This window comes from Mustela nivalis (assembly GCF_964662115.1).
Source record: "Mustela nivalis genome assembly, chromosome: 4".
Lineage (NCBI taxonomy): Eukaryota > Metazoa > Chordata > Mammalia > Carnivora > Mustelidae > Mustela > Mustela nivalis.
The window spans coordinates 89,433,592-89,457,446 of NC_139023.1; the positions used below are offsets into that span (position 1 = coordinate 89,433,592).

The 23,855-nt window shown below is 36.6% G+C and overlaps 1 protein-coding gene across 3 annotated transcripts in view; it reads left to right on the plus strand.

The window, feature by feature from the left end:
* The window catches only part of PDE5A (phosphodiesterase 5A), a 152,637-nt gene that overhangs the window by 66,278 nt on the left and 62,504 nt on the right, over nt 1-23,855 (plus strand). For all 3 annotated transcript variants that reach the window (XM_082727377.1, XM_082727379.1, XM_082727378.1), the window contains exons 7-9: nt 1,632-1,699; nt 12,819-12,927; nt 13,928-14,015. In XM_082727377.1, the coding sequence (XP_082583503.1) occupies nt 1,632-1,699; nt 12,819-12,927; nt 13,928-14,015 (265 nt within the window). The remainder of the gene's footprint in view (nt 1-1,631; nt 1,700-12,818; nt 12,928-13,927; nt 14,016-23,855) is intronic.

Below are 23,855 nucleotides of genomic sequence, written 5' to 3' on the forward strand. Positions count from 1 at the left end.
AGCAAGTAGAGCCCCATTCTGAATGGCTTGGGAAAAAATTTTCTTTTTATCAGAAATTGTTTAGAAACCAAAAGTCATGGCCCAAGAGAGGCAGTATTATTAAAGGTACCTATCAGTCCTAAATCTTTTACCAGCAATGGAAAACCACTAAATGTTCTACTTGGTATATTTTAATTCATTGATGTGTAACAGAAAGAAACAGATATGTGTAGAAATATGGAGTGTTCTCATCAAGTGCTGGTTACTTCTAGACAGGCCAATTGAGGCTGTGGTTAGAATCAGAGCTCCTAGCCTAGAGCCACTGTTCCTGGGATATTTCTTTTTGAGGTCATCGTTTATTTTCTTTTTTCTTTAGACCCTGAGAATAGGCTCTTTATTGGTGGGTTAGGAAAGAGAGTAAGGATCACCACCACTGTGTGGTCAGTTGTAATCCATATATGATACCTGAATTGATGGGGTTTTGGGAAGTAGAATAATAGAAAATATGTAATACTTAAATTAAAATTTTAAAAATTATTTTAGATAGTAAGACTGTAGGATATGACTCAACATTATCTCAGTCATTTTGAGTGTGTGTGCGTGTCTAATTCTTATTCACTGGATATCAAATGAATATACCGTGCTATACGGTAATCATTATTCTCATAGTTGTTATTTCATATTTTCAGTCAGCTATAAAGTCCTTAATATGGAGATGATTACAAGTAGCCATCCTTTTAAAGTTCAGGTCAGAATTCATTAATGTAGCAAGTCAATTCACAATTTTTGCTGTGACCTGTTCTTTAGCATTTAATATTTGAAAGTTATATGTGAAGCACTCCTTTTTTAGACAACTTAAATGCCACCTTAATTAACATTCATCTCATGCTTTTACCAGTGAACATCTTTTGTGGCAGCAACTGACTTAGATCATTGGTGCTTTGAAGTATAGCTCACTTATATGCCAGTTAATATATTTTGCTCACTTTTTAACTTGATTTTAGGAATCAATTGTCTTGATTATCATTTATAGTATAACTTTTTGATTAAAATTATTTCAACAACATGAGCAAAAATCCAAATGTAAGCAAGAAATATACAGTACTCAGTTCTTCCCTCCCCAAATTAAATATCATTGTTTTATATCTTTATTCAGTTGTAAATACAGCATGGATATGAATATGTATTCTGTTTTTTTAATATACTTTCCAAAGTACCTCTCTATGTTGTTAAAACCTTCACAATTATTTTCATTAAATATTCATAAAATATTACTGAATTGCATGTCTTTTAAAAAGCTCTAACAATGGCAATCAATGTATGTATAAAAGCTAAAACACGAGCATTTTGAATAAATAAGAATAAAATTTGAAGCTAACATATTCATTAACACCTGCTAGAAGAACAAAAAAAAATACGCAAATGAGCATTTTTGCAAGGGAGTTTCAGAAATAGTAAGAACATGGGCAGCAGACCTGAGGCTGTCAGGCAGTGAGTATTTGTGTCAGTTTAGTCTGAGAATAAGTTCAAAAAAGATCACAAGTATTGGTGTCTTTCATCAATTCCACTGACTTGTGTATGTATATCTAGATAGATTTCGTTAAAACATTGTCAAACTTACTTCTCAGTCTGTGTTGTCGCTTTGTTTTCAGGATTCTTTTTCTAGTGTGTTTCACATGGAGTGTGAGGAATTAGAAAAATCGTCAGATACTTTAACAAGGTAAAATAACTCATTCTCTGTCTTTACCACAAGTAAGCTGACCCTTGAACAGCATGACTGGACCTGTGAGCTCCACTGAGAGATAGATTTTTTTTTTATAAATATAGTACACTACTAGAGATGTCTTTTCCTTAAGTGATTTTCTGAGTAACATTTTCTTTTCTCTAGCCTACTTTATTGTGAGAATACAGTATATAATTCATATACCATACAAAATATATGCCAGTTGATGGTATATGTTATCAGTAAGGCTTCTATCAACAGCAGGCTATTGATAAAGTTTTGAGGGAGACAGAAGTTATCTGCGGGTTTTTTACTGTATTGGGTGTTGGCACTCCTAACCCCTACATTGTTTAAGCCAGTATATGTAATGCTGGCTACATGGTTATTTCATGACCTGTTTAAGACATAGAAGCTACTTGCTGCTTCCTCCCGACCATCAATAATTTTATTTGTGAAAATACTTAACTATTTGATGACAGAGTTCTAGGATTTTTTTCTCCTACAGTTGACCTATAGGAAAATTGCTAAAACAGTGAATGGTGTTCAGATTAGTATAGACCTGGGTATGGTATTTTTGTGAACTGGCTCATTTAAGATCCATAAGTCTGTATTGCAGTTACATGTTTCATATTGGATAGTTGGATTCCAGTATGCAATTCATATTGCATATTGGACCCTCACTGGAAATTTGATAGGCTTCTGAACAAACTTCTCTTTGAGTCTGCTGTGATTTGGAATCAGCCATGGGGATTTAATTAACAGGAGAAGGAAGCCCATGAAGCCCATCACACCAATAGCCATCTACCCAATGACTAGAATCAAACCAGATCTCTATTGCAGGTCATTTCTTTGCCATTTTTTTTTTTTTTTGGTAACTTAAGAACGTGTATTAATTTTTTTTGTTGTTGTTGTTAATTATTACATGGATAATAGAAAGTTTGATATGATTGAGGTTAGAGATCTTACTGCCCCAATTTTATTTGTGCTTTTCAAAGAACTTGGGAAAGGATTTAGACTAAACTACCAAATATTCTTTCACAGATACCCTTTTTCACCCTTAGCAAAAAACTGGCGTTGTTTGTTTAAGTGACAGAATATTCTAAGAAATACAAATCTGCCAGGATAAAGCGGCAGGAATTCTTGGGTATAGTGCTATTTATCATAATTTTTATTGTTCATTTGTTACCAATTATTTCACTTCCTAAAATCATTTGTCTGAAATTATTTTATCCCTAATTATTGATGTTATATCTAAAAGCTTTTTATGGCCATAGAAATAGAACATTGTCTTAAGTTTACTATCTGATATTAAAGTTTCATATTTTTTTCACTACAGTTGACCTTTTAGAGCATTATTTCATTTAGTGTATGGTGTTGCAATTAGCACAGTCTTCAGTAACCAAGCTCTTTGGTGGTAGTGCTTTAAAAGTAACCTTTGACAGATCTAAACTACAGAACATTCTATGAGATAACTGGCCTGATCTTTTTCAAAAATTAGTATCATGGAACAAAATGGAGGGAAGGAATATCTTGGACATAACAGCCAAACACAGTGTATAAATCTTGGTTGGATTCTCATTAAAACAGCTATCAATGAATAGTTTTTGAGAACTATTGGAAATCTGAATATGGATCAGGTAGTAGATAGTTGATGGGGAACTGCTGTTACTTTTCTTTGGAAATAGGAAGATACTGTGGTTAGTAGGAAACTGTTTTTATTTTTAAGAGATACATCCTGGTGTACCTAAGGATGAAATATTAAGATATCTGCACCTTACTTTAAAATGGTTCAGGTGGGACACCTGGGTGGCTCAGCTGGTTAAGCTGCTGCCCTCAGCTCAGGTGAGGATCCCAGAGTCCTGGGACCAAGTCCTGCCTCAGGCTCTTTGTTCAGCGGGGAGCCTGCTTCTCTCTCTGGCTGTGCCTGCTTGTGCTCACTCTCTCTTTCACTCTCACCAACAAACAAATAAATAAATAAAATCTTTTAAAAAGATAAAAATGGTTCAGGCAAAGATAAATAAGTACATATATCTAAATTTCATATATTTAAATAAGTATATTCACACAAGCATATAGATAAAATACATTGGTAAAACATTAAAAATTATTGAATGTAGAGTAGGATATTCATTTGACTTTCAACTTTTTTGCGTATTTCAAAATGTTCATTAAAAATTTGAAAATATTTGTAATAAAAAATTGGAAATAAGGGGCGCCTGGGTGGCTCAGTTAGGTCGTGATCCCAGGATCCTGGGATCAAGCCCCGCATTGGACTCTCTGCTCAGCAGGGAGCCTGCTTCCTCCTCTCTCTCTGCCTGTCTCTCTGCCTACTTGTGATCTCTCTCTGTCAAATAAATAAATAAAATCTTTTAAAAAAAATTGGAAATGAAAATCATTTCTGTAGATCATGTAAAGCAGAATTGCAAAACACAGTTGTCTGAGTTTAGAACAGAAGACTAAAGTGCACAACCTGGTTTTGCTCAAACCCTCTTAAGACTGACCCCTGGGATCAGTGTGAGGCCTGCATACCTGTCTTCCATCCCCTTCTTCTCCTTATCTCTTTCATGTGTCTTATCTTCTCATGTCTTCCCTCAGCAAAATGGAGACACTATTGACCACAGTGACTTCAAGTTTAGTTGGCTAAGCGATTCTTTGTAAATAAAGATTCATTACTTCTAGACTATTATTTTAACAGTCTGATACAATGAAATACGTTTTATCTGATTAAAAGAATTTGAGGAGTTAACAAAGGGACAGATGTAACTTGGGGGCAGAAAGGGAATTCATTTAACTCATGGTACACCTGACTTAGGACTTTTTTGCTGACTTGGGCCTGGGGTACATAGTCAAAAGTAGATAAACCATGTTCTCTTTATAGATTCTTTTTTACTACCTGGAGTTTTTCGTTCATAAAGTTAGAATTACATAGCTGATGTCTGCTTCCCTCTTGGCATTGCTGGTTATGACAAGTATCCCATTTCCATGTGTATTCTTTCCTAAGCCCTTTTGTGTGCCATTGTATTTTCTGGCATATTGGACATTTAGTTCTTTAGCTAGTATTGAGTCCTTTCTGAATATGTGATAGTAAGTCCATGTCTGGTGATTATGTGTGTATCCCTTTTAAAGGCTGGTATCTCCTGCCTAAATCAGTGATGAAGTTTCTTATTCCTAAAAAGAACATTAATATAATTTTGATTTATGATGCTATAAAATTTTTGCTTTTTATAAGACACGTTTTATAAGACATGTTTTATAAGACATATATAAATATTTGATTCTTTCACTTTTCAGATTGCATCATGAATTGCTACATATATAAATATAAACATGTATTTTTAATGTGTTTACATATATCCATAGGTATGACAAAATTCTGGAATGCTATAGCCTATAAATAATATGAAAATAACACATGACATAAATGATATAAAATGACCATATATGGAATTTAAGAAACAAATGAACAAACAAACAGACAAACCAGAAAACAAATCCTTAAATATGGAGGATAAATTGGTGTTTGCCAGAGGGGAGGTGGTTAGAGATGGGTGACGTAGATAAAGGGAATTAGGAATGCACTTATTTTGATGAGCACTGAGAAGCATATGGAATTGTTTAATCATTATATTGTACACCTGAAAGTAAGACAACACCATATGTTATAGTTGAATTTTAAAAGTAAGATCAAGAAAAAGTATAAAATGATGAGTTATCTACATTTACCTTTGAATATTTGTACAGCAGCATAAGTCTACATAATTACATTTCATATACTGGCATTTTGATTTTATTACCAACTCAGCCTGGTCCTCTAATTTCTATTGGTAGCTGAACAAGGCCATTTGGTGTGATAGTGACCTCTACTGGTAAATATGCATTTTAAAAAAGTGTAGTCTTACTCGATTTATTTCTGATGAATACTGTGTTCCCTCTCTGCAGACAAAACAAAAGGTATTTTTCCATTTTTTTAAAATCATTCCAAGACAGTCTTAGTATAAAGATTTTTATAAAGGATACATCGGTCAGTGTGATTACCTTAAAAGAGAGTAATTTAATGGATCATTTTAACTAATTCATTAAATAATTTTGAAAAGTATTCACTAATGCCTTATATCAGCTAGACATTTTATTTCTTTTAAAAATTTTTTTTAAAAGATTTTATTATTTATTTATTTGAGAGGGAAAGAGAGCACAAGCAGGGAGAACAGCAGAGAGGGAGAGGGAGAAGCAGGCTCCCTTGAGCAAGGAGCCTGATGATGCAGGGCTGGATCCCAAGACCAGGTCATGACCTGAGCTGAAGGCAGACCCTTACCAACAGAGAACCCAGACACCCTTTAAAGTTAGCCTTTATACTAATAATCAATAAAAAGTCTTTAAGTGATATAAATATACTTTATTATTTTAATAAAAATGAGATATTAGGCCTAATGTTGCCAAACCTCTGAATTAAAAATGATGTGTGGTGCCTTCAGCATTTTGACAAAGGACTGAACTGATAGTGACACTTTACCAGCAGACTCTTTATCACCTTGCTGAAATTATTGCTAGAATTCAGGACTCTTCGATGCTCATTCTTAAACACTTTGCCAATCCAAACACTCACCCATGAGATGAAATGCTAGGCAATTCTATGATGTCAGCAGTAAGCAAATCATTCTTTTAGACCAGCCATTTCAGTTGAAAAGCATTGCTCATTTGGTATTTGTCCAACCAACCCACTAATTATCCTTTATAAATTAAAATAACACGTTGAGGACGGACTTGCAATGTTAAGCATAAAACTAAAAAATAAATATTCAGGGTGAACATTACACATAATTATCAGAATCATATCGTCAGTGAGATAAAGCACAGGAAGGTTTTGGGACTTGGGTTGCCTACAAATTTCAGAAGGGAAACTAGCTCATTTCCAGATGGTGGGACGTTGTGGAGTTTCTGTGCCTCTATTCATAAGAGCCACCCAATTAGAAGAAAAAAATGATATTTTAGTGCTGTAATTCCATGTCAGTTAACTTGATGTTAATTTATAAATGCACGTCTTTATCATAAAATGACAATTGCATAGAATTAATTCTTTAAACCTTCTTGGAATATGTATACTAGTAACACTGTAAAGAGTAGTATTAAAAACAGCTGTGCATACTGAGTAGAAAAAGAGTGTAGACTCTGAAGTCAGGCTGATTGAAATTTAAGTTCCACCATCTACGAGCCGTGGGGCATTTTGTAAATGAATTAACCTCTTAAAGCCTCAATTTCTTTATCTGTAAAATGGGGATACTGATAGCAGGATTGTAGTAAGGACTAAATGAGATAATGCACACAAAATGCTTCAGAAAATTTTGGCACATAGTATTAAATGCAGTGATTCCCATTTAGTTCTAAAGCACAAAAATTTCTCAGTGAGCTCTAGCTCCATGTCCCTGTCTCTCCAAGGATATACTCATGTACATTCCATTGATAGCCACTGTGCAAAAAGCTTTAGATGTCAAAATTAGCCCAAGTCCTCCAAGAAAAAATGTCAAGACTGGATTAAATGTGCAAGAAATTTATTAGGGGAATCCCCTGTAAGAATAAAAGGAGACAGAGCTAGGAGACCCGTGGATCCCCACACAAGTCTGACCTAGAGTGAAAAAGAGGAAAAAGAAGGGGGGCAGAGAAATGGGAAAAGAGGTGAAGGGAAGTGGGAGACACAGGCTTGCGGTTATGGAATGAATAAGTCATGCGAATGAAACATGCAGCATAGGAAATATAGTCGTATTATAACAGCACTGTATGGGGACAGATGGTAGCTACACTTGTGAGCACAGCAAAACATACAGAGTAGCTGAAACCTGTGTTGTACACCTGAAACCAAAGTTAACATCGTGTGTCAACTATACTCAATAGAGAGAGTGTGGAGGTAGGTGAAGAAGGAAGGAGTATTTTGTAGATGCATCCTGGACAGCTGGGGAGTTGTGAGGAAAGTTTGGCAAGACTTCTGGGGAGACCTCTGGCTGGTCTCCTGTCAGAAGAGTCCCAGGTCTCCCAGAAGTGGACCTGCCTTCATATCCCCACTGGGCTCAGTCTTCATCTGGAAGCAGCTGTAGGAGGTGTAGTCTTCATCAGGGCCCTGGGATCTAGATAGAGTTCAGTAGCTAGAGACACCCATCAGAGATGCTTCCTATAGTTGGAGCTCTGAGAGGCACGTGTTTAAGGCCACCATAATACTCCTGTTTTGCTTTGTTTTTTCTCCATTTTATTTTATTTTTCTTTTCAGTGTTCCAAGATTCATTACTTATGCACCACACCCAGTACTCCATGCAATATGTGCTCTCCCTAATACCCACCACCAAGCTCACCCAATCCCCCTCCTCCCCTCCAAAACCCTCAGTTTGTTTCTCAGAGTCCAGTCTCTCATGGTTCGTCTTCCCCTCCGATTTCCCCCATCTCACTTCTCTCCATCTCCCAATGTCCTCCGTGTTATTGCTTATGCTCCACAAATAAGTGAAACCATATGATACTTGACTCTCTCTGCTTGACATATTTCACTCAACATAATCTCCAGTGCCATCTATGTTGATACAAAAGTTGGGTATTCATCCTCTCTGATGGAAGCATAATACTCCATTGTATATATGGACCATATCTTCTTTATCCATTCGTCCTTTGAAGGACATCTTGGTTCTTTCCACAGTATGGTGACTATGGCTCTTGCTGCTATGAACATTGGGGTACAGATGGCCCTTCTTTTCACTACATCTGTATCTTTGGGGTAAATACCCAGTAGTGCAATTGCAGGGTCATAGGGTAGCTCTATTTTTAATTTCTTAAGGAATCTCCACACTGTTTTCCAAATTGGCTGCACCAACTTACATTCCCACAACAGTGTAAGAGGGTCCCTCTTTCTCCACATCCTCTCCAACACTTGTTGTTTCCTGACTTGTTAATTTTGGCCACTCTAATGGGTGTGAGGTGGTATCTCAGTGTGGTTTTGATTTGAACCTCCTTGATGGTTAATGATGATGAACATTTTTTCATGTGTCTGCTAGCTATTTGTATATCTTCTTTGGAGAAGTGTCTGTTCATGTCTTCTGTCCATTTTTTGATGCTTTTGATCTTGCTGAAGTGTCAAAAGTTCATTTTCGCTTTTGTTTCCTTTGCCTTTGGAGACATATCTTGAAAGGTATATTGGCAATGAAGAAGTCAAACTCTCTCTCTTTGTAGATGACATGATACTTTATATGGAAAACCCAAAAAACTCCACCCCCAAACTACTAGAACTCATACAGCAATTCAGTAATGTGGCAGGATACAAAATTAATGTACAGAAATCAGTTGCTTTCTTATACACTAACAATGAAAATATAGGAAGGGAAATGAGAGAATCGATTCCATTTACTATAGCACCAAGAACCATAAGATACCTGGGAATAAGCCTAACCAAAGAGGTAAAGGATCTGTACTCGAGGAACTACAGAACACTCATGAAAGAAGTTGAAGAAGACACAAAAAGATGGAAGACCATTCCATGCTCATGGGTTGAAAGAATAAATAAACATTTTAAAATGGCTATACTGCCTAGAGCAGTCTATATTTTCAGTGCCACCCCGATCAAAATTCCATTGGCATTTTTCAAAGAGCTGGAACAAGCAATCCTAAAATTTGTATGGAACCAGAAGAGATGCCGAGTTGCTAAGGAAATGTTGAAAAAGAAAAACAAAACTGGGGACATCACGTTGCATGATTTCAAGCTTTACTACAAAGCTGTGATCACCAAGACAGCATGGTACTAGCACAAAAACAGACACATAGACCAGTGTAACAGAGTAGAGAGCGCAGATATGGACCCTCAACTCTATGGTCAAATAATCTTCGACAAAGCAGGAAAAAATATACATTGGAAAAAAGACAGTCTTTTCAATAAATGGTTGGGAAAATTGGGCAGCTATGTGTAGAAGAATGAAACTCGACCATTCTCTTACACCATACACAAAGATAAACTCAAAATGGATAAAAGACCTTAACATGAGGCAGGAATCCATCAAAATCCTAGAGGAGAACATAGGCAGTAACAACTTCGACACTGGCCACAGCAACTTCTTTCAAGTATGTCTCCATAAGAGTCCTGTTAGTTAAAGAAGGAGTTCCATATTCTTTGCATTGCTCTTTCAGAATAATCCACTGTCTGCCCAGGCTAACATCTTCAGCCTGAAACCATCACTTTATTCCTAACAATCTATTTCGTGTTTCCCAAATACCCATAGGTAGAACTCTTGCATTTCAAAGATGTGTTTTATGCTGAGGGGTTTTTTTGTTTTGTTTTGTTTAATTCCTGCTGGAACACCCTCCCTTTCATCCCTGATGTGTTTCTCGACATCCTTAAATCTTATCCCGCCTTTTACACATTTCTCTAATGCTTCCTCTTCCCTAATCCTCTCCATGTAGGTGTTAGCTGTTGATCTGCTCCACATGTGTGGTGCTTGCATTTTGCCAATTGCATTAGTAAGGATTAGGCTTGACTGCAAATCATAAAAGCTCCCAAACAGAAGTAGCTTAAACCAGAATGCAGTTTAATTACTCTCTCCTCGAAAAGCCCAGAGGTCAGCAGCCCGGGTGCTGCAGCTGAGCTCCCCATAGCCTCAGGCCCCCAGGCACTTTGGGGCTTTCTACTCCATGTCTCTAAGGTATGGCCCTTGCCTTCCTTGTCAGGGATGTAGCTCCTCTCGTCTCAGCCATCTTTTAAAGGGGAGGGGCGGCGGGGAGGGCAGTGAAATAAAAGACAGAGAGCGTGCAACAGCTTTCTCGTACATGAGGTTTCTAGAAGCCACCATAAGTCTTCCTACATCTATTGACTAGAATTTCCAGTATGGTGGCTGGGCAGCACAGTGTTTGTTCTGGGTGACCGTGTGTCCAGATAAAGACTAACGGAGGAGAGTTACGGAGGGACAGCTGGCATCCTCGGCACTGGACTTGACTCAAACAGGACGGGCAGCTGAACGGATTGTCTGTGCTGTGTCGTGGCCTCTGCCAGGTTGTAAGCTCCTTGTGACAGCTACTGGCCTGCATAAGCTTGTCTCCCATGTGACACCAAGGGTGCCTCTTGTGGAGCAGGTGCTCAGTCTGTATTGAGTGCGGGGACTCAGAATTCACCAGCATTTCTTAGAGAGTAAGAAACAAAATGGTATCACATAACCTAATAAATCTGAATACTTATTTTTCATTAAAGTCACCATTAAGAAAACTGAACATTTGCAGGAAATTTAAAAAAATTCAATTTCTATTAATTTAAAGGTAATTAAAATTACTTCTCCTTCTCTATGTTAATGCCTGTGGGTCTGATTTTAAGATCTCTGGCAAGTCCCTTAACTATTTTGGGTTTCATCTGGTTCCCACTGTGAACATAATGATGGTGATAAGAATAATAAAAGTCATTAACAGTATTGTTATTTTTAAAAAGATTCAGACAAGGGTATCTTCTCCAGTGTACTTCTTTCTCCGTGTAACCACCATTCCATTTTTCTTATCTTTATTAAGCTTCTTATTTTCTTTTCCCGAGACTTTAGCTATCTATGAATAGTTTTTTAAATTGTTTTAGATTCCACCCAATTAATGAGTGAAAGAGGAGTCAGGTCCTAGGTTTGATGTGTTAGTCCACATGCCTTCCCAGATCATCATTGTCATCTCAGTAAATGTCCATGCTGGCATTTATGTACTCCTATGTGACTATTGTCATTTGCTCTTTATTCTTTTTCACTTATATACAGTACTGGACATGGGGTCAAATTTCACCCATTTTGACCAAATTACATTTAAACTAAAGTGTACTACAAAGAAAGGAAAGGCTAAGGTATCTTGGTCAGGAATGAGGCCACCGCCTTCAGGAATCTTGGTGGACTCACTAGTGCTCAAGAGAGCCATCCCAAGAGGCAATTTGGTCAGTTTGGAGGTGCAGGGGTTGGGAAGGAAGATGGAAGATAGTGAAAATATTGGAACTTCGAGAAGCATGTATTTTATTCTGAAATATCTCTCAATACTAGACTCTCCTATTTCTTCAGTTAGTGATATTATAGTTAAGATAGGCATATCTTTATCATTTGAGTAAATTTCCACAACCTGACACTCTTTGCCCAATTCATCCCCATTGCTGGGAACAAAGTTTCCTGATGTAAAAACATGATCTATCTTGTTTTCCCAGCTGCAGTCCTGGCATTGTGCTTATGTACCCTCTAACATCCAATTGATCTTTAATATTCAACATTTTAAGCAAGAAACAGGGAAATAACTGGGGAAAAATTGTAACCTCAGGAAAATTTTTTGAAGAAGATACATTTTTCATTTTAAAAAGTATCATAAATTATCTCAAAGCAGAAAAAAAGAATAAAGCTTAATAAAATTCTTCTAGACATGCTTGAATTTCCCCTTGGTTTGAAATGTGTAAATGACTATTGTGGATAAAGTAAATAACTGAGGAAGTCAAACAGGCACTAGATCTTAGTCATTCTATAATCTGGTGAAAAAGAAAAGACATGAAAAGAAAAACTCCTACGAATTTTACATAAACGGCATAAAAATCAACATGCCCATTAGCGGGAGTGGTAGCATTACTTAACAGCATTTTTTTTTTTTAATTTTTTCAATTTATTTATTTTCAGAAAAACAGTATTCATTATTTTTTCACCACACCCAGTGCTCCATGCAATCCGTGCCCTCTATAATACCCACCACCTGGTACCCCAACCTATGCTGAGTGAAATAAGTCAAGCAGAGAGAGTCAATTATCATATGGTTTCACTTATTTGTGGAGCATAGCAAATATCTTGGAGGACAAGGGGTGTTAGAGAGGAGAAGGGAGTTGGGGTAAATTGGAAGGGGAGGTGAATCACGAGAGACTTAACAGCATTTTAAAATTTGTTTTAGATGGCTGAGGAATCGTGGGCCTTTGTCTTTTCAAAGCATTTCAATTATAGTAACTACAAAGTTGTAAATCATCACATTGAAAGTGCATTTTCCAATGAAGAGACACATTTTAACCTATGATTTAAGGCTATTGTGGATCTAATATTATCATTTATTTAAACTTTGTTTTGCCCCTGTTTTTTCACTGCACAGGAAGAACTCATATCTGTTTTTTCCACAGGGAACGTGATGCAAACAGAATCAATTACATGTATGCTCAGTATGTCAAAAATACTATGGAACCACTTAATATCCCAGATGTCAGTAAGGACAAAAGATTTCCCTGGACAGTAAGTAAACCAATTTTAAACTTGGAGCTTGAACACTGTTTTCCCATCAGATCTGTACTTCTAGGGACTCTTCAGGCCTTGAAGGCCTGGCCGGAGAATTGGCTATATGTCAGAGTGAGCAGTGCTTTCCCTGATCCGATGAAGGAAAATAAAATAGCTCATAACATCTGTTGAGGGGTGGTCAGCTCTACTCAAGTATTTTTCCCATGTACTTTCCAGCTCTGTGATATATAATAATGAATTATCTTAAACTAATTTATGAGATAATTTAATTATTACCTATTTAATGTCAATGGCATTCCTTACATAGTGTTGCTGGAGTTCTTGAGTTTATCCTCAGAAATTAAGTTCCATATGGCTCAAACTTATAGACCTAGTAGTCAGCTACAGTGAATAGCTCTGTGGAGAAGTGAGTATGTTTTCTTTGACAGCAAAGCTACAAAAGTCCATTTCTCAGGCACTGAAAACTTTGAATTCTAGTCTTTTCTCTCATCTCTGGAAAAGCATTGCACTTTAAGGCAGCTGCCTTGATTTTGTTATTTGAGTATCTCTAAGACCCCTTTAGAACTTCAGTAGTATGGGCAATAGAAACAGTGGCAGTCCAAAAGAAAGACAAGTGTGTAGCATGTAGCGTCCGAGGTATTATAGTCCTTTATGGATTCTGCCTGTCTTAAGTTATTGAGACATCTGCTACACCAGCATAGTAAATATTTGTGTTAGTATTTTGCTGTATATTATCAAAGTCTGCTTAGAAAGTTTGGAATGAAAAAAAAAGAAATATAGGATATTTATTACTCTTAATTATATAAAGACTAATTGCTGCATATTGCATTTACGTGAACTTCATTATAATTTATACATTTTCTATACTCTGATGTTATCTACAGCTAATAAAAGGTTAGCGGTTTCAGATGTCTGATCTAGTTTATATAGCACATAGTGGGCAAAACAGTCTCTTCATAATTTGTAACTGTTTTGTTTTATTTTTGTTTTTGTTTAGAATGAAAACACAGGAAATATAAACCAGCAGTGCATTAGAAGTTTGCTTTGTACACCTATAAAAAATGGAAAGAAGAATAAAGTGATAGGTAAAACCTTTTACTACCCTCTAATCTGCACTTACCAAAGGAAAAAAAAAATGTGTTCCCAGACACTTTCCTTCAAGTGTAATTTTGAGGAATAAAATGTGTAAGAAAAAAATTGGAATAATAAAAGAATTTTGAAGTAATTTTATGTTGATAAATGTTAGCAGACATTCTTAAATATCTTAACTATAATGTATTTTATTAATTATTATAATGCTTTTCAATTATTGTTGAGATGTTTGTTGAAGAATGTGTTGATAGTTTGTGGAGTGAAAGACATCGAGTTGATAATGTGAATTGATTTAGAGAGTCTCATTTCTTCTGATTTTTTAAAATATGAGGTTCACATTTTAGATTGTATTCATTAGTTCAAAAACATTTATTGAGCACTCCAGTGTTCTAGTGATTTGAAATAAATTGATGAGCTAAGTGGAAATCCTCACCCTCAGGGAGCTTATATTCTTATATTGAGGTAATAGAAAAATGCCTACTTAGGGATGTTGGAAGAATGCATTCTCTGAAAAATATGGAATAATGTTACCTATTATTGACATATTTGTTTCTTGGCATTGCAGGTTATATTAAGAGTAGTACAGAAATTTTGAGGTTTTATATGCCAGTCATGCATGACTGACATGTGAAAGTAGTCTGAACTGTTAACATTGTCCCGAGAATTTGGAAATAGAGGAAACAGGAGGACCTTCTAAAGGCCAAACTTTTTTTTTTTTTTAAGATTTTATTTATTTATTTGAGAGAGTGTGAGAGAGAACATGAGAGGGGAAAAGGTCAGAGGGAGAAGCAGACTCCCCGTGGAGCTGGGTGCCCAATGCGGGCTTGATCCCGGAACTCCAGGATCATGACCTGAGCCAAAGGCAGTCTCTCAACCAACTGAGCCACCCAGGTGCCCTAAAGGCCAGACTTTTAACTAGAAACCCTAATGAAGTGAGGCTTAGAAATATAAATTTATCTGAAAAAGTCTCAGTAGTTTCCAGGTTGCAAGACTTAACTGTAATTTTATTGAAGGAGGGCTATCAGTCAGAAAGGGAGGGGTAGGGGGTATTATTAATGAAAAAAGAAAAAAAAAGATAAGTATTGAACGTACCTATTGAGGTTCTGTCCAGGCGTCAGGGAATCTTTGCCCCTCGAGCGGAGACAGATGTAGTAAGTTGTATTGGCGTGGGCAGAGTATTCTGACCTCGTGGTGAGGCCATCACTCAGGAGACAGCTGGTGTAACAGGTTGTCACACTCGATGATTTCCAGCCCCTTTGCTGGTGTACGTCCTTCCTGTGAGATTTCAGTGGCGTCTGCCACTGAGCATCCCAAATCTGACTTCCATTGTTTTGATTATTTTTTCCGAAGGCAGCTTAACTCTTAGGAGGAGAATGTATTACTTAATATACTCGGAAATACATCGATTGCTTTGACAATTGTTTGAGCTGGGCTTGAGGCCGTGCAATTGCAGGTGCATGTACCTGTTCCCCGGGACAGATCTGTTTTGTGCTCCACGTGAATGTTCTGGTGTTAGAGAGCAGCCTTGTGAACTTAGTAACTGTGACTCTGCCCCGGAGAGATGGTTCAGTCGTTAGCCATGGTCTTCTAGTGAACTGCGTCGTCAAGTCTCTCAGAAACCAGACTGGCAATTCCTGGCTGGGCTGCTGGGCTATTTGGTCCCCTGCACTCTTCACAGCTCTGAGAGAGAACAGTAAAGGCTGACGAGTGTGCAGTGTGGGGGTTTTCTTATCAAGATTATCACCCATCAGTTTGCTAACATAAGCAATAAGAAAACTGTAGGAAACGTTGTATTATAAGATTTTATTTTCTATAAGATTTTATTGCAAGATGAAAACTACATTAGAAATATACCTTATAAATATATTTTTTTAAAGCTTTTTGATATAAGCATGAAGACTTACTACAAAGCTGCCTCTGACCTTTGAAAATGTGAAGTGAAATTCCAGAAGGGATGCATTATTCCCTTGTAAGTTTTTATAAGGAGGACTGAGTGGCCCCTTACCACATCCTGTCCCATCTTTGCTTTTCCTCAGCAGCATCTCTTTGGAATAATAATGGGGAATGGGGAGTCACTGCAGAAAGTTACATATCAGCCTTCCTCAGCATTTGACTTAAATGCAAGCTGGGTCAGTGAAGTGCACACAGCCCCAGGTGGGAGCAGACTCAGGGTTCCATTTGGCTCTACTCTTCCCTTAACCATATACAACACTGGGAGCACATGACTCAAGCTCTGTGGAGTTGAACCAAATAACCTTTCAGCTCTGCTCAGATTCATATGCTATGATCCTGTCATGTTTTCTTCAAGTGAGAAAAAACATTAAAAAAAAAAACCCTTTGAAGTAATCAGACTTGACCTGCATTTCATGTCACCCTATTTGATAACAGAGTCAAAAGTAAGCAAACGTTATTTTCAGAGAGGAAAAATTCCCTATTAAGAAAGGAAAAAATGGGGGTTTGGGTGGGTGTTCAAGTTGATTCCAAATACAGGAAGAAACAGCTTCAGTGCTCCCTGCTCTTTCAAAAGTGTGACAAAACAGAAAATTTGAGTTCTTGCCTGTAATTTGTGCCCACAGATGCAGCATGGAAAATGTCATGGCTGTAGATAATTTTTCTTGCATAGCCCAGGCCAGATTCCTCTATTATGTAATTTTAATAGAGAATCCCCATAGAGCTACATGCAGAAAGTCAGACAGGCCCATGTGTTTTTTGTAATCTTACTTCCCCCTCCTATTTTTCCATTACTGACATTTAGATGAAATTATAGACATTAGACCAGTATGGGGCCTGTTGTATTCCCCGAGGTATTGTTTCATATCAAATGTTTTCTTAGTGCTCTGGCTAATACAGAGTGTTTCCAGAGTTTTGCTTCCAGTGCTATTAAGGAAATATTTTCCTCATTCAACATTCATTAATTTTAACCAATTATTTCCCCTATTTATTAAGCTAAATATGCCTTTTTCCCCAAATCATATTTACCAGAAATTCTTACTCCAATTTTCCATGCCAATTTCAGGACAGTTTTTAAAGAAATTAGTCCCATTCCTATCCAAAGGAAAAAAAAAATGCTGAGAATGTCTCCACTTTAAATAACTTACATATTCATCTCTTTGTTAATGAAAAAATGAAACAAAAATTATAATCCTTTGTCACAGTGAAGTATGAGAAATATGTACAGTGGACTCTTGAACAATGTGGGGCTAGGAGCACTGACACCCCATTATTCAGTCTAAAATTCATGTATGGCTTTTTTATTTTTTTAAGATTTTATTTATTTATTTGACAAAGTGCAAGAGATCACTAGCAGACAGAGAGGCAGGCGAGGGGCGGGGGCAGGGAAGCAGGCTCCCCCCACAGAGCAGAGAGCCCCATGTGGGGCTTGATCCCAGGACCCTGAGACCATGACCTGAGCTGAAGGCAGAGGCTCAACCCACTGAGCCTCCCAGGTGCCCAAAAATCCATGTATGACTTTTAAATCCCCCAAAACCTAACTACTAATAGCCTACTGTTGACTAGAAATCTTCCCAGTAACAGAAACAATTGATTAACACTTATTTTCTATGTTATATATATTATATATTGTTTTCTTACAAGAAAGTAAGCTAGTGAAAAGAAAATGTTACTAAGAAAATCATAAGGAAGAGAAAATACATTTATTGTACTATACTGTGTTTATCAGAAAAAAAAACAACCCACATTTACAGTACCGTATTATATTTATTCCAAAAATCCACATATAAGTGAGCCCTCACAGTCCTAATCCACGTTGTTCACAGGTCAGCTATATTTCCTACTGAATATATGTTCTAAACTGATTACTATCCTAATTCTCTGCTCTTCTATGTGTTGCAATTTGATTCTAAGCCACAGATAAATATTCTAAGATTATACATTTAAATTTGACGCTACCTCACATTATTTTTCATAATAATTTACCATTTGGCAATATCACTAACTGCTCATTTGTTTATAAAAATATTTGTTAGGATATTCCTCATGCAAGTATAATTAAACTGTGCAGTGTCATCCATTATAAGCACATTGCTTATAATGCTTAAATTATCGCTTTTTTTCCCCCAGAGAATTGTAAATTATGCTTAGTTATAGTAAGCTCCAGGCAATAAGACTGTAGGGGCAATAATAATTGGAAGAAAATGAGAAAAAAAATAAAACTAAGGAAACAAGATTAAAATATAAAAGTTAAAATATATAATATAAAAATAAATATAAACCATAAGAGACTCTCAGACTCTAGGAAACAAACTGAGGGTTGCTGGAGGGGAGGGAGGTAGGGGGATGGGACAGTTGGGTGATGGACATTAAGGAGGCCATGTGATGTCACGAGCACTGCATATTATACAAGACTGATGAAGCACTGACCTCTACCTCTGAAATCAGTAATACACTGTATGTTAATTAATTGAATTTAAATTAAAAATAATTTTAAAGGGACGCCTGGGTGGCTCAGTGGGTTAAGCCTCTGCCTCCGGCTCAGGTCATGATCTCAGGGTCCTGGGGTCGAGTCCCACATCAGTCTCTCTGCTTGGTGGGGAGCCTGCTCCCCCCCTCTCTCTGCCCATCTCTCTGCCTACTTGTGATCTCTCTCTCTGTCAAATTAATAAATAAAAATCTTAAAAAATAATAATAATTTTAAAAAGAATTATACTTTCAAGAATTGATTGACAAAATAGTAAGAACTTCACAGCATTGGAGAACAGAAACTTACCTTTACTGGACTAGAAACAATGAGGGAATTTCTGGAAGATATGAGATATATAACATTCATAAGAGCACATTTTACATAAGATAGGCAAAATTCGAATAGCAATGACAGTATCAGAGAAAGTCTAATTTAAGGTAAAAACATCCTGTAAAGGGATGCTTTGCATTGATTAAAGTTAAAATCCACCAAGAAAGTATAATTGTCATAAATGCTTCTAATAAACTAACATCATTGATCTATAAAAGCCAAAGCTATTAAAAACAGGGAGAAAGGGACAAACCGGTAGTCATTGTGGTGGGAGCCTTTGGTATGCATCCCATGGAGGGTTAAAGTACAAGGGAACATTAGAATAAATTAATATAAAAACTGAAGTGGATTTAATTAGCAACTATAGATTTACATTTATAGTTCATAATTTACAAATACAAACTTCTGTCAGATATCCATCAGAAACTTACAAGTATTGATGATACACACATGCAACACAAACCAGCCATTTCTGAATTAAGAAATAATAAAATTTGAATTAATCATTCAACTGAAGTAATTGGAAAAATAGCACCTCTCTTTCTCACCTTCTGTGCTGCTCCCCAATAAATGAATATATTGAAAGCAGAGAAAAGCAATTGAAATGATAAATTTATGAAGTGGGAAGGGAGAGTGAAAAAAATAGATAATAGGGAACACAATAATAATAAACCAGCAACACAGGTATTGAGGATAATAAGAGAACTACTCAAGTGAGAATGAAAAAGGAAATGTAATTATAGATACAGAAAAAATTTTTAAAGGTGTTAGGTAATACAATATACCGAAAAGTTAATACATTTTGATGAAATGCAGAAATTCCATAAAAATTGGTAATAACTAATACTGACTCAAATTTTAAATTTTTTATAGAAGTAAAATAAAGAAAATAATTTTTTCATAGAAGTAATTGAGAAAGTTTCTAAAGTCATGAAAAACCAAACCAAACAAAAAAACTACTGCCTGAAGGAAATTCTAACCAAAACAGTCAGAAGGGAGGAGAGGAAACAATGTGAAATACAGAAAAAGAAAAGGCAAAAGAATAAAACTTCCAAAAAACTAAGATTGTGAGGTGGAAAACCCAGTGGAATCAGCTGAAAATACTTCTCTACAGAGAGTTCTAAAAGTTCCTGGTTATCAAGTTACTAAATAGAAATAACTTTAATTTTTGCCAAGACAAGTTTGTTTGAAAATAGTAAAGAAAAAAATATTTATAATAGTAGCAAAGAAGAAATGTAGTCAGAAATATGTAGCATCTTTATGAGGAAAATTATAGTATTCTCCTTAGTAACTTTAAAATCTTTAGTAAGTGAAGTGACATAACATTTCTCGATGATAACCTATTCTGTAAGACATCAACTTTCCCCAGATTAGATTTATATCAATTTTAATATGTATCCTCATAAGAGTTTTTTTCAGAGGGAAGGGGAATTCCTGACCAACATGTATAAAACTCATCTGGCAGAATAACATATGAAAAGAGTTGATGAATAGAGATTTGCTCTGTCAGAAATTAAAATAATGCTGTAAAAATAACATAATTTAAAGGTATCATATATCAGAGCGCCTGGATGGCTCAGTCCATTGAGCGTCTGACTTTGGCTCAGGTCGTGATCCCAGGGTCCTGGCATTGAGCTCTTCAGCAGTCTCCCTGCTCAGCGGGAAGTCTGCTTCTCCCTCTCCTTTTGCAGCGCCCCCTGCTTCTGCTCTCTTGCTCTCTCTCTCTGTCAAACAAATAAAATCTTAAAAACAAAAACAACAATAAAAAAGGAAAGTATCATATGTGTGCCAGAAAAGATGGAAAGGTTGATGGAATACAATAGAAAGTGTAAGCACAGACCCAAGTCTGGTACATATGTTTACATTAGTATTATTGTATATAATAGATCATTGTTTCTAAGGTGCCATTGGCTGATTTTCTGTACTTCCAAGAAAGAAAAAAAAATGATTTCAATTAAACTATGACAGGCAGTTGATGAGGATGCAGACTGATTTCAAAATCATTAAAATGTGAAAAAAGTACATAGTAGTTGAAAAAAAATATGACCCTAGTACTTAAGGTAGAATTCAAATCATTGGAGAAGGGATAACTGTTCAAGTATTTTAAGAATCTAGTAGCAATTTGGGGAAAAAACTAAGTTAAATTAAAAAATTAAATGTAATACAATGAATCTATAAAAGTACCAGGGGAAAATATAGATTCATATATAATCTTAAAATGAGGAGGCTTCTCTTAAAAGCAAGATACTGTACAGCAGAAAACCTCAGATTAAGATAATTGACAAATGACAAGTGCAAAACAAAACTCTCAAGATTGGTGATGAGGGCAGGTCTTACATAGCAAGACAGGATGCTGGCTTTGCAGTCCAGCCTATACAGTAGAGAGTACATGAGACTAAAGCAGGATCTCAGTGACCATCCCCTGCTCTGCCAAAAAGCCAGGAGGAAAACTGGTTGGTAGCAACATTGATCCCTGAAATTATGGAAAAGGAAACATAATTGTGTGGTTGTAGAAATCCAACTAGTCCCTTCCACGTGATTGCTGGAGATGCCTTTGGTACCAGCTGAGCTCTCAGAGCTGCCATGATGACTGCTTGAAACAACGTCAGTACCAGTACTTCATGTGCTCTAATAATATGAAGTGACACAGATTTTGCTAACTGCACTAGCTCTTGGTTTTTGCCTAATGTTTTTGAGGATTTTCTTTTATGATTGTGTATATTAATTGACTTTTGCTGAGTGGTTTCGTTTTATTTTGGGTTCTGCATTAAGTACTTTGTTTTTGTAGAGAAGTGATTCTGATTTTATAGGGATGCTGGTTGATGCGGCATCTCAAGTGATTAGTTTTAAACTGCATTATTGTATTTATCTACTCGTCCAGACGTTAATGAAGTTCTAAAAACCCTATCCGTAAATGTGTCCGGGCTTTATATTTTCTCCCATAAAGGGACCCTGTTTGTTTATTATAAACCTTTTTCTTCTTATTTTTTTTTAACTTGGCTATTTTTGTTGCATAGAATTCAATTTTCTGAAAACTATAAAGAAGTCAGCAGGATGCTATATAAATATGACTGTCCATTCTGCTTTCTAAGGAGAATTAAATTATACGCCTAAGTAGATAATTCATCTTCACCTCTTTTCTTGCACTGAGCTTAGCTCTGTCTACACATCTGTGTCTAGACTGGTAGATTGTAACGCAAACACACCTTAGCTGTTCCACTCTGAGCTGTGGTTGTGACAGCCAACTCCTGATATTGGTGCATTTGACATTCACTTTGATACCTTTGAATTCCAGAGGTATAAACTAATACTTGTTAATGCACATTCAGTGACTTTTCTTAAGTCACACTTGATTGGAACAGGCGTGCAGGAGGGTTACTTAACTAGGTCAGAAGCCCAGGGGCCTGCCTGAAAGCCATGTTTCAACTCCTTCCTGTTGTCCTTTCCTTTCTGGATGTGCAGTGATTCTTAGGAAGTGTTAAAAAGAAAAATCTTGTTTATGAAAAGGGACCATCAAGTAGGAGACAACTTTAGTCAAAATTGAAAGGCAATTCTATTGTGATAAGAGGATAAGGCATGAAACAGGGGGCTCTCAAGAAAATGTGATTTGGAAGATCGTCAGGTCCTCGATAAACAGTTCCACATGTATAATTTGGGAATTTGCAAAGGCTGGAGGACAGGACCCCCGTGTTGTGCCATGTACGTGGGACATGTGCTTCGAAGATCATGCCGATTGTCACTGAGTTTGCAGTGTCCAAATTCATTATGTTTTGTTTAAAGTATTTCTTGATAATGAAGTGTTAGAGAAGTAATCCTTATGGTACTAAGGCAGACAGATAAGGATGTCTTTCCTGTCAAATGTAGAAGAACTCCCACAACAAACAAGAAAGAGTAAAAATGGGAGTATGGTTAATGTGTAGGGTTAAAAATAAATGCACACCGATGACGATAAATGGACTTAAAGTGCAAGCATGTGTCACTGTGGCCCCTATGAAATCCTTTTGTGCACTGGGAAAAATAAGAGATAACAGACTATAGTCTTCATGGGAAAGTAGTTTGGGTCAGAGCCTCAGTCCTGCATTCTTTCATTAAGTCAGTAAACATTTTTCAAGTTCCTGCTATATAGGCCAGGCATTTTGCTAGCTGAGGAAGTGGAACTGAAAAAATAAAATCTCTAGGCCCACGATACATGCAGCCTAGAAAGAGAGTCAGGAATAAAATCCATCATGATACACCGAGTGATCTTTTTTTTTTTCTCTCCAAATTTTTATGTAAATTCTAATTAGTTCACATATAGTGTTAACATTGGTTTCAGGAGTAGAATTTAGTGAAATAAGCCAGTGGGAGAAAGACACATACTGAGGCATCATCTTAAGGGCAAAGGAAAGAGAAGTGAGCCACCTCCAGGAGCTATGGTGAAGGAGACTGAGGTGTTAACTGGATCACAGGAGGGAGTATATGGGAGCAGTAGAGGCCAGTGGAAAAGCACAGGTTAAGGTGTGAGCAAGCGGGTTGCTACCAGCAGTGACTGGAAACAGGTACAAGGGCACAGAGCAGCAGCGTGTGGGAAACGGGGGCCTTGGGGAATGGCCCAGGCTGGGTTTGAATTTTAGATCTAAGCCTACCTGCTACGTGAACTTGAGCAAATGACTTAACCTTTCTGAGACTCAGTTTTTCCATCTGTGAAATAGGGATGGTCACAACTACTTTACAGTGAGATTGTAAGGCCTAAAGATCACGTGTCCTGAACAGAACTCCACGATTATATATTCAGAGACAGAAGAAATAAGGATTTAACAACACTTGTTAAACCCAGAGGTAGAAGATCACCAAACCCTTCAAAGAGAGGCCACTAGGCTCAGAATCCCATAGAACTAGTTCAGCAAAGATTTATCATAATGTTGATGTAATTTTCCATTTATATTGACTTTACATTTGACCTAAGAGAAGCCAAGATTTAGGTGGTTATGATTTTCTTCAAAGATTTGTTCTGCTTTTATTTCTAAACAAATAGTCATTTTCATTTGCATTTATTTGTAGTATCCAAAGTTGTCTGCAAATAGGATTCTCCTGGATATGGACG